At 41.8% G+C, this 11,600-nt stretch overlaps 1 protein-coding gene across 1 annotated transcript in view; it reads right to left on the bottom strand.

Moving 5' to 3' along the window:
- Positions 1 to 9,248, bottom strand: part of SVEP1 (sushi, von Willebrand factor type A, EGF and pentraxin domain containing 1) — a 173,991-nt gene extending 164,743 nt beyond the window's left edge. The window contains exon 1 of the mRNA XM_012802314.2: positions 7,575 to 9,248. Coding sequence (XP_012657768.1) covers positions 7,575 to 8,114 — 540 coding nt within the window. The 5' untranslated portion in view covers positions 8,115 to 9,248. The remainder of the gene's footprint in view (positions 1 to 7,574) is intronic.
- Positions 9,249 to 11,600: the final 2,352 nt, after the last annotated feature.

Consider the following 11,600-nt stretch of genomic DNA (forward strand, 5'->3'; position numbering starts at 1 on the left):
AGACCTAGAATTTTGCCAACAATTTGTCAAGAGTAAGCCAAAAAGATGAATTTTATTTTTATTTCATTTTTTGAGACAGAGTCTCGCTATGTCACCCTTGGTAGAGTGCTGTGGCATCATAACTCACAGCAACCTCAAACTCTTGGGCTTAAGCAATTCTCTTACCTCAGCCTCCTAAGTAGCTGGGACTACAGGTGCCCACCACAGCACCCAGCTATTTTTTTGGTTGCAGTTGTCATTGTTGTCTAGCTGGCCCGGGCTGGGTTTGAACCTGCCACCCTTGGCGCATGTGGCTGGCACCATAACCACTGCACTATGGGTGCCAAGCCAAAAGTTGAATTTTTAGACATGGTGTCTCCTTGTGTATATGTGTATAAGCCAACTGAAATGCTCCTTGGGATTAATCTTGCCTTAAAGCCAAGTTTTATGCTCTCTGAGTAAGACTGTTCAGTTTTTCGGCTTGTATAACACATTAGCAGTCCTGAGAATGGAATTCCCTACCTCTCCCCAGCTCTTCCTACAACTCACAGAGGTATTACAGTTAACGATGGGCTGGGGAGAGCAGGGGACAAATCAGAAGACTGGATCTGTTTTGTTTGGTCTTTACGTAAAGTTAGTCTTTACCTAACTTCTACTAGTCTCTGTTGCCTTTTCTTTAGAATCAGAAATAAAAATCAGAATACAAATTCTGTATATCTGTGTAAATTACAATCACTTTACAAATCAAAGGTCTATCTAGCCAAGAATAAATGTATTTAACGACTTTACTTCATGGCCACTATTAACGGGAATATCCTTTGGCACATTTATATCATTAGGTCATTGATGGAGAATTTTCTACACTTTAACCACAGCTGTGAAGTAGGACAACCCCGTCTGCCCTTTCCACGCATATCAACCAAACACAACATCACACTGGCAGCCAATAATGGTAAGTGACTTGAAAAGCAGCAGTAGGTATACATCGTACTACAGTCCGTGGTGTCCTGTACATAGGAAATAGCTGAACAGACAAACTTTAGGCACATGCTAGAGAAAAAGGTTGAATTTGACACTCGATGATTACTTGCTCGCTCTCCAAATGAAGAATTTCAGCACCACTTTTTGCCTAGGAAATATACATGAGGTCTGGATCTATTTTGCACACTGAGGATTCATTTATTCATCATTCATTCATTCACTGTATCCCATCCCACTCACACTTCTAAAGTCTGGGTCAGTTTGCAGAAGAGCTTTCTACATAAGACCACAGCCAATATGAGAATTGTTTAAAACTTTAAGAAGCACACAAGAGGGTACGTTTCCAGAGTTTGTGTAGAAATATATCTGTTCAGCATTGAGAAAGAACTTATCTTTTGTAATAGTGAACAATTCTTTTTTTGTTGTTTTTGTTGCCCCAGGCAACAACCTGGGCATCAGCCTAGCTCACAGCAACCTCAAACTCCTGGGGTCAAGAGATCTTGCCTTAGCCTCCCAAGCACCTGGAACTACATGCACCCACCACAACATCCAGCTAATTTTTCTATTTTTAATAGAGATGGGGTATTGCTTTGGCTCAGGCTGGTCTTGAACTCCTAAGCTCAAGCAAGCCTGCCACCTTGGCCTCCCAGAATGCTAGGATTACAGGTGTGAACCACTGTGCCTGGCCCAGTGAGTAATTTTTGATATCTAAATCATGCTCTGAGTTTGGAACTGCAGGTGGTATGAGGACACCTACCCCTTCCTACAGGAAAGAAAAACCCAAACTTTTCTTATTTCTTTACCACTGGAGCCATCAAAAAGACCATAGCAAAATGTGCAAATACTATTATTAGTCTCTTGTATGGGGGAAAAAAACCCAAACTTATCCTAATTTTGTTCAGCAGGGTTTTAATATAGTGGCATCTCACACATCTTCAGGTTTTATTAGAAAACATAAAAGCCAATCCTTTCTTCCCATGAGGCAGAGAGATTACTCGCCCTGTAGAGGTGTGAATGGGTACCAGTGTGAACACGTACTGGAGGACACTCTTCCCTTGAAGCTAGAAGAGCTTCCACACATCAAGTCCCAGTCCTCTGGCCATGCAAAGCTTGCATTTTTGGCAAGACAGCACATTCCCCACCAGTGGATCATATTTCTGGAACAATGAGGAAAACATAATTTCTTTTTCAAAGGAAGCTTCACGCTATGTTTGTTTAACAGAACTTAGCAAAAGCGAAGTGGAAATGAGGGGCTCTGATTTTAGTTTTATGTGAAATGCTTAGGAGAAACAGAACCTGGCATTCATAGCGGGTCCAATCGAAAATACCCAGTTCAGGAAAGGCGGTTTATAAACACATGGTAGGTGAAGCAATTATTCCCCAGAAAGGAAAAGCTAAAGAGCTTTCAATTAATTCTGTAAAAGGTTCTCACATAATTAAGTTCAAGGTGCTGAACTCTCCCCCAGGCTATTGACTGCATCTTTGGAATGGCCTGTACTAAATACAGAATTCGCTGCTTCAGAACTTGCTCTCCGCGATGAGTGCGAGGGGATGATCTCTGGGGAGAAAGTGTCTACACTGCAGACCATTTATCACAGCAACTGTGACAACAGTGAGTATCCACCCAAGTTGTACATTGTCATCTTTTCTCTTTTTGCTCTGTCACCCAGGCTGGAGTGCGGTGACACAATCATTGTTATTCTTTTTTGTTTAATCAATCATATGTGCAGTGCGGTGACACAGTCATAGTTATTCTTTAATAACTATGATTAATCAATCAATCATAGGTGCTGAGAGATTCCAGCACATTTCATATTGGTAAAGGAAATTCTGTATTTCAAGATTTCTTGTAAGAGGAACAAGACGTCTGAATCGTGAGGGCTGTGTGCTTCTGAGGGTGTATCCACGTACTGTGTATGTTTGTCTGTCTGCCTACGATTGTGTCAGCCTGTAGTTGTGTGGGCCTTCAGTTTCAAATGGAAGATTTAAAAATCTAATTTTTCTGGGGAAAGTAATTAATAGTCTGCCAAAATGTCCCTGTGATTTTCAATTTCACACGAAGGCCAGGTCACAGTCAGTTCTAACATTACCATTCTGCCCACATGAGGGAACCTGATGAAAGATCTTATTTCCAGGATGAATTGTATGTCTCAGATAAAGCTCAAACAACACAGCTTACTATTTTCAAACGAATTCTGTAACCAAACACTTCTGCCTGATCGTTATGCAAAAATTCATAATCAAGCCTCCACTAACACCACTTCTAAACATGGGCTATCTTCTAGAAATTTTCTCCAAATATTATATTTTAATTATACCTAGGAATGCTCATCAGAGGCTTGGACAAGTTACAATAAAGACATGTAGGTTTCAGGTTAGACAGGGTCTGGCTCCAGCTGACCCTCTTTTGCACTTTCTCATAACCCAACTCAAATGAGAAAAGAAAAATAAAGTCAAGGGGAAGTTCAGTTAACACAAACTTTTGAGAAACCTCTGCTTGTTAGATTACAAATGCATCCAGGCTGGAAACCTTGTTGGCAATTCCACTTTCCAAGACAGGATGTAGTATTTGGAAGGGGAAAGCTGAAGTGGGTCTTGAGGCAAGCACTGTGTACTCGACTCATTACCCGTTTTACTGTTTTGGGTCAACATTCTCAGAGGCCCCAGGCAACCTGGCCAAATCAAACAGAGGAGTTGGTATATGGCAAGTTTCCTCCTTATGCAGCAGGGTTCTTCTTTGACGGAGTGGCCCGTGGCTTTAAGGAAAAGAACTAGCCATGAAGATTGCATGAGAGTACTCGGAGCGGAGACCCAATTCAACAGGGCACTGAGTCTGCAAAACTGAACCCTACATGGTACAACTTCCCCAACCAATACACAGCATCTTTGAGTAGCTACTTTATGTCTTAAAGACAAAACCCTTTAATACTCCATAGCCATGAAAAAAGCACAAGTGAAAAAAGGACAGATCTAATTGATAAAACAATAGATGCTATACCCCGAAACACAATTAAAAGGCAAGTGAAACGCTGAGAAAAAAATATTTGCCAAATACTTGGCAGCTGAGGGTTAATAACATTAAGTTTTAAAGAGTATTTGCAAATCAATAAGAAAGAGAACCAGGTTTAAATTAAAAACGGATAATAATCCCAAAATATTTTAATGAGTATTCAAAAAAAGAGAGAGAGATGGCCAATAATATATTTTTTAAATGTTCAGCCTCACTAACAGGAAAATACAATTTAAAATGGGACTCCACAAACTACTTCTAAAGTTGGGGGTCAGAATATTGAAATGATATTACCCTGTACTGATAAGTCCTAGAACAGGCACTGTGTGTGGAGTGTGATTTGGTACCACTGTCTGCAGAGCAAGCTGGCACGTGTATCAGCTGCTTTCAAAAAAATGTGCATACTCTTTGATGCAGTAATGCCACTTTGAGAATTTATGCTGGGGAAATGATTGGAGAGATGAGCAAAGATTGAGTTACACAATGTTTTTCACAACAGCCTAAATACACAGTAATCCGTAATTAGACAATAAAAAATAAAAACACTCTATAGTGGAAAACCATGTGACCATAAAAAATGATAAAAGAGAAGTGCATTTCTTATTATGGAAAGAAGGCTGGCAATATGGTGGAATAGGCAGATTATAAGAGAATGTACAATGGGATACTTTTGATTTAGGGAAGATATATGTTCATGTAAGAAGCTACATCTGTTACCTAGAAGACTGCAAAAAGGTCAGGAAAGGTGTGTATCTAAATATTACAGTGTATTTACAAAATTTTTTCTGATTATTTTATTTTCTATAATAAACATTTATTATCACTAAAATAAAACGTGTTTAAAAAGAGAAAAGAAAAAAAGATAAACTACAGAGATTCCACCAAGAATCCAGATATGGAAGACATATTTTTAAAAATGAATAATATTTCTATACATCGAAAATAATTGTTTGAAATTTAATTTTAGGCTCGGCGCCTGTGGCTCACGTGGCTAAGGCACCAGCCACATACACCTAAGGTGGCAGGTTTGAATCCAGCCTGGGCCCGCCAAACACCAATGATGACTGCAACCGAAAAAAAATAGCCAGGTGTTGTGGTGGGCGCCTGTGGTCCCAGCAACTTGGGAGGTTGAGGCAGGAGACTCTCTTGAGCCCAGGAGTTGGAGGTTGCTATGAGCTATGCCACGGCACTCTACCCAGGGGAACAGCTTGAGGCTCTGTCTCAAAAAAAAAATAATAATAATAAAATAAAATAAAATTTAATTTTAAAATATGCCATTCATAGTAGTAGTATTGAATAGAATATATTCAGGTCTAAATTTAAAAATTATATACAGGACTTTATTTCTAAAAATCTGTAACTTTACTAAAGGATATGTATAAATGAACTTATACATATATATATTTATTTTTATTTTTATTTTTATTTTTGCAGTTTTTGGCCAAGGCTGGGTTTGAACCCACCACCTCTGGCATATGAGGCTGGCGCCCTCCTCCTTTGAGCCACAGGTGCTGCCCCTGAACTTATATTTTTAAATTGGAAGAATTATTATTACAAAAGTATAAACAATCTCCTAGTTACGATACTATTTTCTGTATTAAGATAAAAATCCTTACTGATTTCATTGGTGATGAGTGAAAATAGATTTGAAAATCATATGAAATAATAAGTGGGTAAGAATTAATTAGAAGAAAAATAGGTAAGAAAAAAGATGATAGAATTTGCACTCCCAGATATTTAAATATGTAGCAAAGTTACAATAGTTAAATCATTTGGGCACAGATTACAAATACGGTAGATTATGGAATGAAATAGACAACCAAGAGGAAACCAAATGCCCAGAAGCATTTAGGATATGATAAAAGTGGCATGCAATTAAATTGGAAAAGGACAGATGGCTATTAAACAAATGTTGATACAACTGGTTAGCTCCTTAAAAAAATAAAATTAGACGTCTCTCTCAGATTGTACACAAAAATAAGTTTCTGATGCATTAAACTGTTTGATGTAAAACAATTTCTCTGATTTGGGATATGAGAAGGCCAGTTTAAGGCTACAAGCAAATACCTTAAGGACAATATTTAATAGATTTAAGTTTAAGTATATAAAAATATGAAGCATTTATCTAACAGCACTTCCATAAACAAAAATAAAAGACAGTGAAGTAGAAAAACATTTCCAGCACATACAGAAAAGAATTGCTGGCCTTGCTATGTAAAGAGCTTTCAGAAATCATTAAGAAAAAGCAAACAAACATGCACTACAATGGCAAATGGGTAGAAATTATGTCCAGGTATAACCAAAGGACAAAAATACAAATTCCCAGTAAATGTATTTGAAAATGTCCATTCTTGACAATCGAAAACTCAAGTTTACTAAAGTGATACCTCTATTGACTACCAAATTGTCAGTGATTTAAAGAAAATAATTACATGTGATATTGTTGATCTTGTGGCAAACTTACTGCTAAGATGACTGCTGATGGGAATATAAATTTATCCAACCGTCTAAGGGAAATGAGGACAATGTATGTTGTGAAGTTTATAAATGTTCCTATCCTTTAAATGGGAAACTGTTACAGAAATCTTCTTAAGGAAGTAATTAGAGGGATCCACAAATATCGGTATTCACTATAACTTAGTTATGAAAAAACCTAAGTGTCCACCCACAGACGTTATTAAAATAAATTATGACACTTGCATACAACGGAATAGTATCCAGCTAACGTAGAACATGTCAATCATGATATAATAAATGAAAAATACAGACCACAGGCCAGCAAGACACCAATTTGGTTAAAAGTATGTATAAATGTGCATGCTTGGCAAACGTTCAACAACACGCAAACGGGGAGGGGGGGGGTTGTTGGTTTGTTTTTGCAGTTTTTGGCCAGGGCCGGGTTTGAACCCGCCACCTCTGTTATATGGGGCCGGTGCCCTACTCCTTTGAGCCACAGGCGCCACTCAAACAGGGTTTTTTTTTAAAAGGTGATGGGAGTAGAGGTTCTTTTCCCCCCTCCTTTTTGTTTCATTCATTCCACAGACACTGCTTGCCATTACGTCAGATATTTCTATATGTTTCGAATTCTCTAATTACTTTGAAATCAGAAAAAGAGATACATTTTTCACAAGTCCATCATCCAAAACTGACTTCATCTTCCAGATGCTAAAAATCTAATAAAAAGACTTGGAGCCAAAGAGGAAGGACATGAACCTTGCATTGGAGGCATAAAATAACTTCTAAAAAACCAGGGAAATATTCAGATCACTCCACATCCTAGCTTTATGAGGACTTTGTATATCCTACTCACCTGTGACAGGTTGGGTGGCGTCTGTTCCTACAAATGTGGCTCTGGATGGCATCTTAAGGATCCCTTTCTAACAGGGTCCTTAAAGGGGACCATTCAAGGAGCCGGACAAGTCGCTAAGCATTTAAAATCCATCATCGCACTGGACCCCCACAACAGTACAAGGATTTTGCGGATAGGGACGCCTGACTTAGGGAGTCATGCCCCGACCACGGCTGACCCCAGGGTTAGAGACGGGCAGAGCAGAGGGTGGGAAGGGCCTGGGGCGCGGGCCGGGCGGAGGGGCGGGCGCCTTACCGCTGCTTGCTGGAAGGCGCCCTTGGTGTAGGTGCCGCCACCGCGGTAGGTGATGGCCGGGATCTCCCGGCTGAGCAGCGCGCACTTGTGCTGGTGCGCGCGGCGGGAGGAGATGTAATCGACGCGCGGCACCACGTTGTTCTTGGACGAGAATGTCACGATGGCCACGCGCGTGGCGGTGGGCACCACGGGGAAGTCGGACAGCAGCTTGCGGACGAACTTGAGCTCGCTGAGGAAGTTGGCTTGGCCCACGCTGGACGACTCGTCCACCAGGAAGACGAGCTCCAGGCGCTCGCTGAGCTCCCGCAGCCGCCGCACGCGGCGCCGGAACGCCTGCCCCAGCCGCTCCACTTTGCTCTCCGTCGCGTCCTCGCCCGGCTCCGGCAGGTCGGCCAGCGCGGGCAGCCGCCCCGGGGCCCTGGGCGCCGCCTCGGGAAAGAAGCGGAAGCTGAAATTGCGCGACGGGGACATCTGCTGAAAGGTCGCCCAGCCCGAAACGAGCGCCAGACCCCAGCAACAAAAGGCCAGGCGCGGCCACATTGCGCCGGCGACGGAGCGGCCGCCCCGGAGCGCAGGCGGCGGCCCGGGCGGGGACGGGCGCCCGGCGGCCGGGCTCGCGGAGGGGCGTGCGCGGAGCGGGCGGCGGGGCGGCGGCCGCGGGCGAGCTCAGCGCCCTTTATCTGACACTGGGGACACAATCCAGACTCCTCCGGCGGCTCGGGCGCTCGGGAGCGACCGGCGCGCGCTCTCTACCCCTCTGGCTCTCCTGTTTTTTCTTCCCTCTCTCCTCCTCCTCTTCTCTCCCTGAAACCTATAAAATGTTTGAAGGAAAGGGGGCAGTCAAGAAAAATCTCCCGCTTCCCTCCTTGGCTCCCTCTCTCCCGCCTCTCCCTCTCCCCTCTCCTTTCTCTATCTTTGCCTCTATCTCTCTCCTCCCCCTCTCCTTCTCCTCCCGGGTTCAAGCCAACGATTTGGAGATTCCATGACACCAGAACCCCGCGTCTGTCAGGCTGTCAACATTCCCGCAGCAAGCGCACCAGCGCCGAAGCCCTGATTGATCCCATATGTCTGGCAGGAGCTGCAGAGGAATTCACTGGAGATGGATCCAGATACCGAGAGTGCCACAGTAATTGGAAACACTTTGTAGAGGAAAACACACACACGGACTGGCCAGGGAGTTGAAAGCATCCTTTGAAAACTGCTTGCTCACCTTTTGTGCTTCTTTTTCCCCCCTTCAGCGCTCCAAAGCCCTCCCGAAAGTCGGTGTTTGTGTGACTTTCCTGATGGGAATTTCTGATCAGGGGTGTGAGTGTGCAGACCCTTGCGGGCTCCCTTGGGGTAATCCCTCTGTGTAATCCCACACTGTATGGGGGATTACATCTACCCTATGCTTTCCACAGAGATGATTTGTCCTGGTGCCTTTTCATGCATTTATTTATTCACCCATCCATTTGTTCATTTATTTAACATTATATCAGCACCCATGATGTGCCCAGAATCTGTGCAGGTACCGAGAATATAAGGAGGACCAAAAATGAACGTGGATCCTATTCTCAGAGAACTTACAGGTAACAAATGAGGCCACCATGAACTAGATATTTGCATACAATACATAATATAGAAATCTCTGGGTGAAGGGCTCAACTACAACTTAAACTTTCCCCTAGAAATGAAAACCATGTAACCTAAACATTTATACCCTCATATTAATCTGAAATTTAAAAAACATGTAATTTTGAGTGGCCACGCTAAGTGCTATAAAGGAGAGCTTGACCTTGGAGAGGCCAGGGAAAACTTCTCTGAGGACGACAAGTTGATGCTGAAATCCTAGTAATGAATGGGTATCTTTTCCCACTATTTCACCAGGTGAGATCCACCTGGCTTTGAATGGTAACTGGCATGTATCTACTTTGAAAAACAAATGGCTACTTAGAGGTGGTTATTCCAAAGCGAGACCAGGTGGGGCCCTTAATTAAAAGATTCCAGCTCAGAGTCGGGAGCCCTGGACAGATAGATACACCTGTACAATTCTATAACCACCTGAATTTGAATCACTCCCAATCCTTGGCTCTGTTTCTGTATCTATTTCATAATGGAATTCAGCGATCTCTAAGTTGCATCTGTCTCTGGTAGTGAATGATTTAGCATTGATGTGGAATGAAATACCTCTGATGAGAGATACCACAGTGTATTGGTTGAAATATCAGAGCTCTGACATCAGTTTGTCTGAGATGAAATCTTGGCTCTACCAAGGTATGACCTTGACATTTGTGTGTTCATTTATAAAATGAAGTAATAAATAATAACACCTTAAGTTTTATTAAAAGGATTAAATCATAAATAAATAAAGTTCATAGGACAATGCTTAGATCATAGCGTGTAACCAAATGCTGGTCTCTGTTATCGCCATCTTTGATTATGAATGTTTTCCAAGTCCTCGTTTTCCTCACATTATTGATTGAGCACCTATTATGGTCCAGCATGTTAGATAACAAGGACTCTAGAACTAGTGGTTTTCAACTGGTGTGCTGCCAGAATTTTTAATGATCATTAATTCAATTATTTTCAAAAGAGGTTTAAATCACAGTAAGTATATTCTTTTCTTTACTCTTTTTTGTTTTTTTGGATGAACATATCACTTAAGCGTGCTGAGGAAGTTTAACTTAGGTTCAAGTGTGCCGTGAGATCAAAAAGGTTGAAAAACACTGCTCTAGAAATTCAAAGAATATAAGAGAAGAACATGGATTGGCAAACAATTACAAAGTAGTAGGATGACTACGAGAACAGAGGAGATGGAGTAATGAGGAGAAAGAGCTAAATCTTCCAGGAGAACGAGCAAGACCTCCTTCGAGCTGGAACTCTAAAAAGAGAGAAGGTTTTTCCAATTTTCATCTACTCTGTATTATTTAAAACACATCATTAAAAGTTAACATTTCAGGACCTTGATATGCCAGGCACCATGGCAACTGCTATAAGCACCAACTCCTGTGTTCCTACAAAAACCCAGGGAGGTAGACAATGGAACTCTGGTTGCAAGCAATAGGCACCCAATTGCTCCTAATTTAAAAAAGAAGGGATTTTTTTGGCTCACATAACTAAGCTGGGAAGAGGCAGTGGGTGGAGCTGGTCTCTTAAAGACTTAGAAAAGGAAATTAAGAACTACTTAGATATTCCATTTTTCTTCCACTTCTGCTTCTCTTTGAGTGCCACCTTTAGTCTCTTCTTCAGATTTTTGACCTGAGAAAGACTCTTCTCCATAAGCTCAAGTTAAATATAAATTAACAAAAGCCGCCACCACTACCATCTTAAAGAAGGTCACCACTGAAGTAGGCATGGGTCAGATACCCATTCTTTAATTTAACACTGTCGTTGAAGGGATGGGCTATTATAATTGTCCTAACACAGTTCATGTGCTCACAGTGATGAAGACTCCTGGTCAGCTAGCCCACACCTAGGGTCTCCCCTTCTCGAATAGCAATAGAGCCCCTGAATTTTAGTTGGGTACAAAGCTTTCTAGAATAAAGACTACCTTTGCCAGCCTCTCTTGCATCTGGATATGACCATCTAACTAGGTTCTGAGCAATGACATAAAAATGCTGATTTTATGTGGCAGGTTCTGGAAAACTTAAAAAAAATAGCTGCTGTCTTTTATCTGTCTCTTACTTTCATCTTGAATTTTGTCTTTCTGTCTAGAACATAAATATGGTATCTAAATTCTAGCAGTCATCTTGGACTGTAAAAATGATGGTCCCATCCTAGAGATAGGCAAAGCCTGGTACCTGTAGATTTCCTAGAGTAGAACCACCATACTCATCCCCGATTGTTTATCCTTTTATGTTGAATTTTTATATTGTATTCAGCTGAACTTAATCCTGATGAATACACTCAAACCTGTAGCCGTGGAGGCTCTCCTCTCAGTACATGGCTTTGTTCGTGCTGTGGCAAAGTAAAGAGGACATAGTGAGGTCCACGCTGGCTTTGAAATTTGTCCCCCAAAGGTGACACGCACCACTTCTGCTCCATTTC

Source organism: Otolemur garnettii, unplaced genomic scaffold (genome assembly GCF_000181295.1).
Source record: "Otolemur garnettii isolate 467f Iridium unplaced genomic scaffold, OtoGar3 scaffold00014, whole genome shotgun sequence".
In the NCBI taxonomy this organism is placed as follows: domain Eukaryota; kingdom Metazoa; phylum Chordata; class Mammalia; order Primates; family Galagidae; genus Otolemur; species Otolemur garnettii.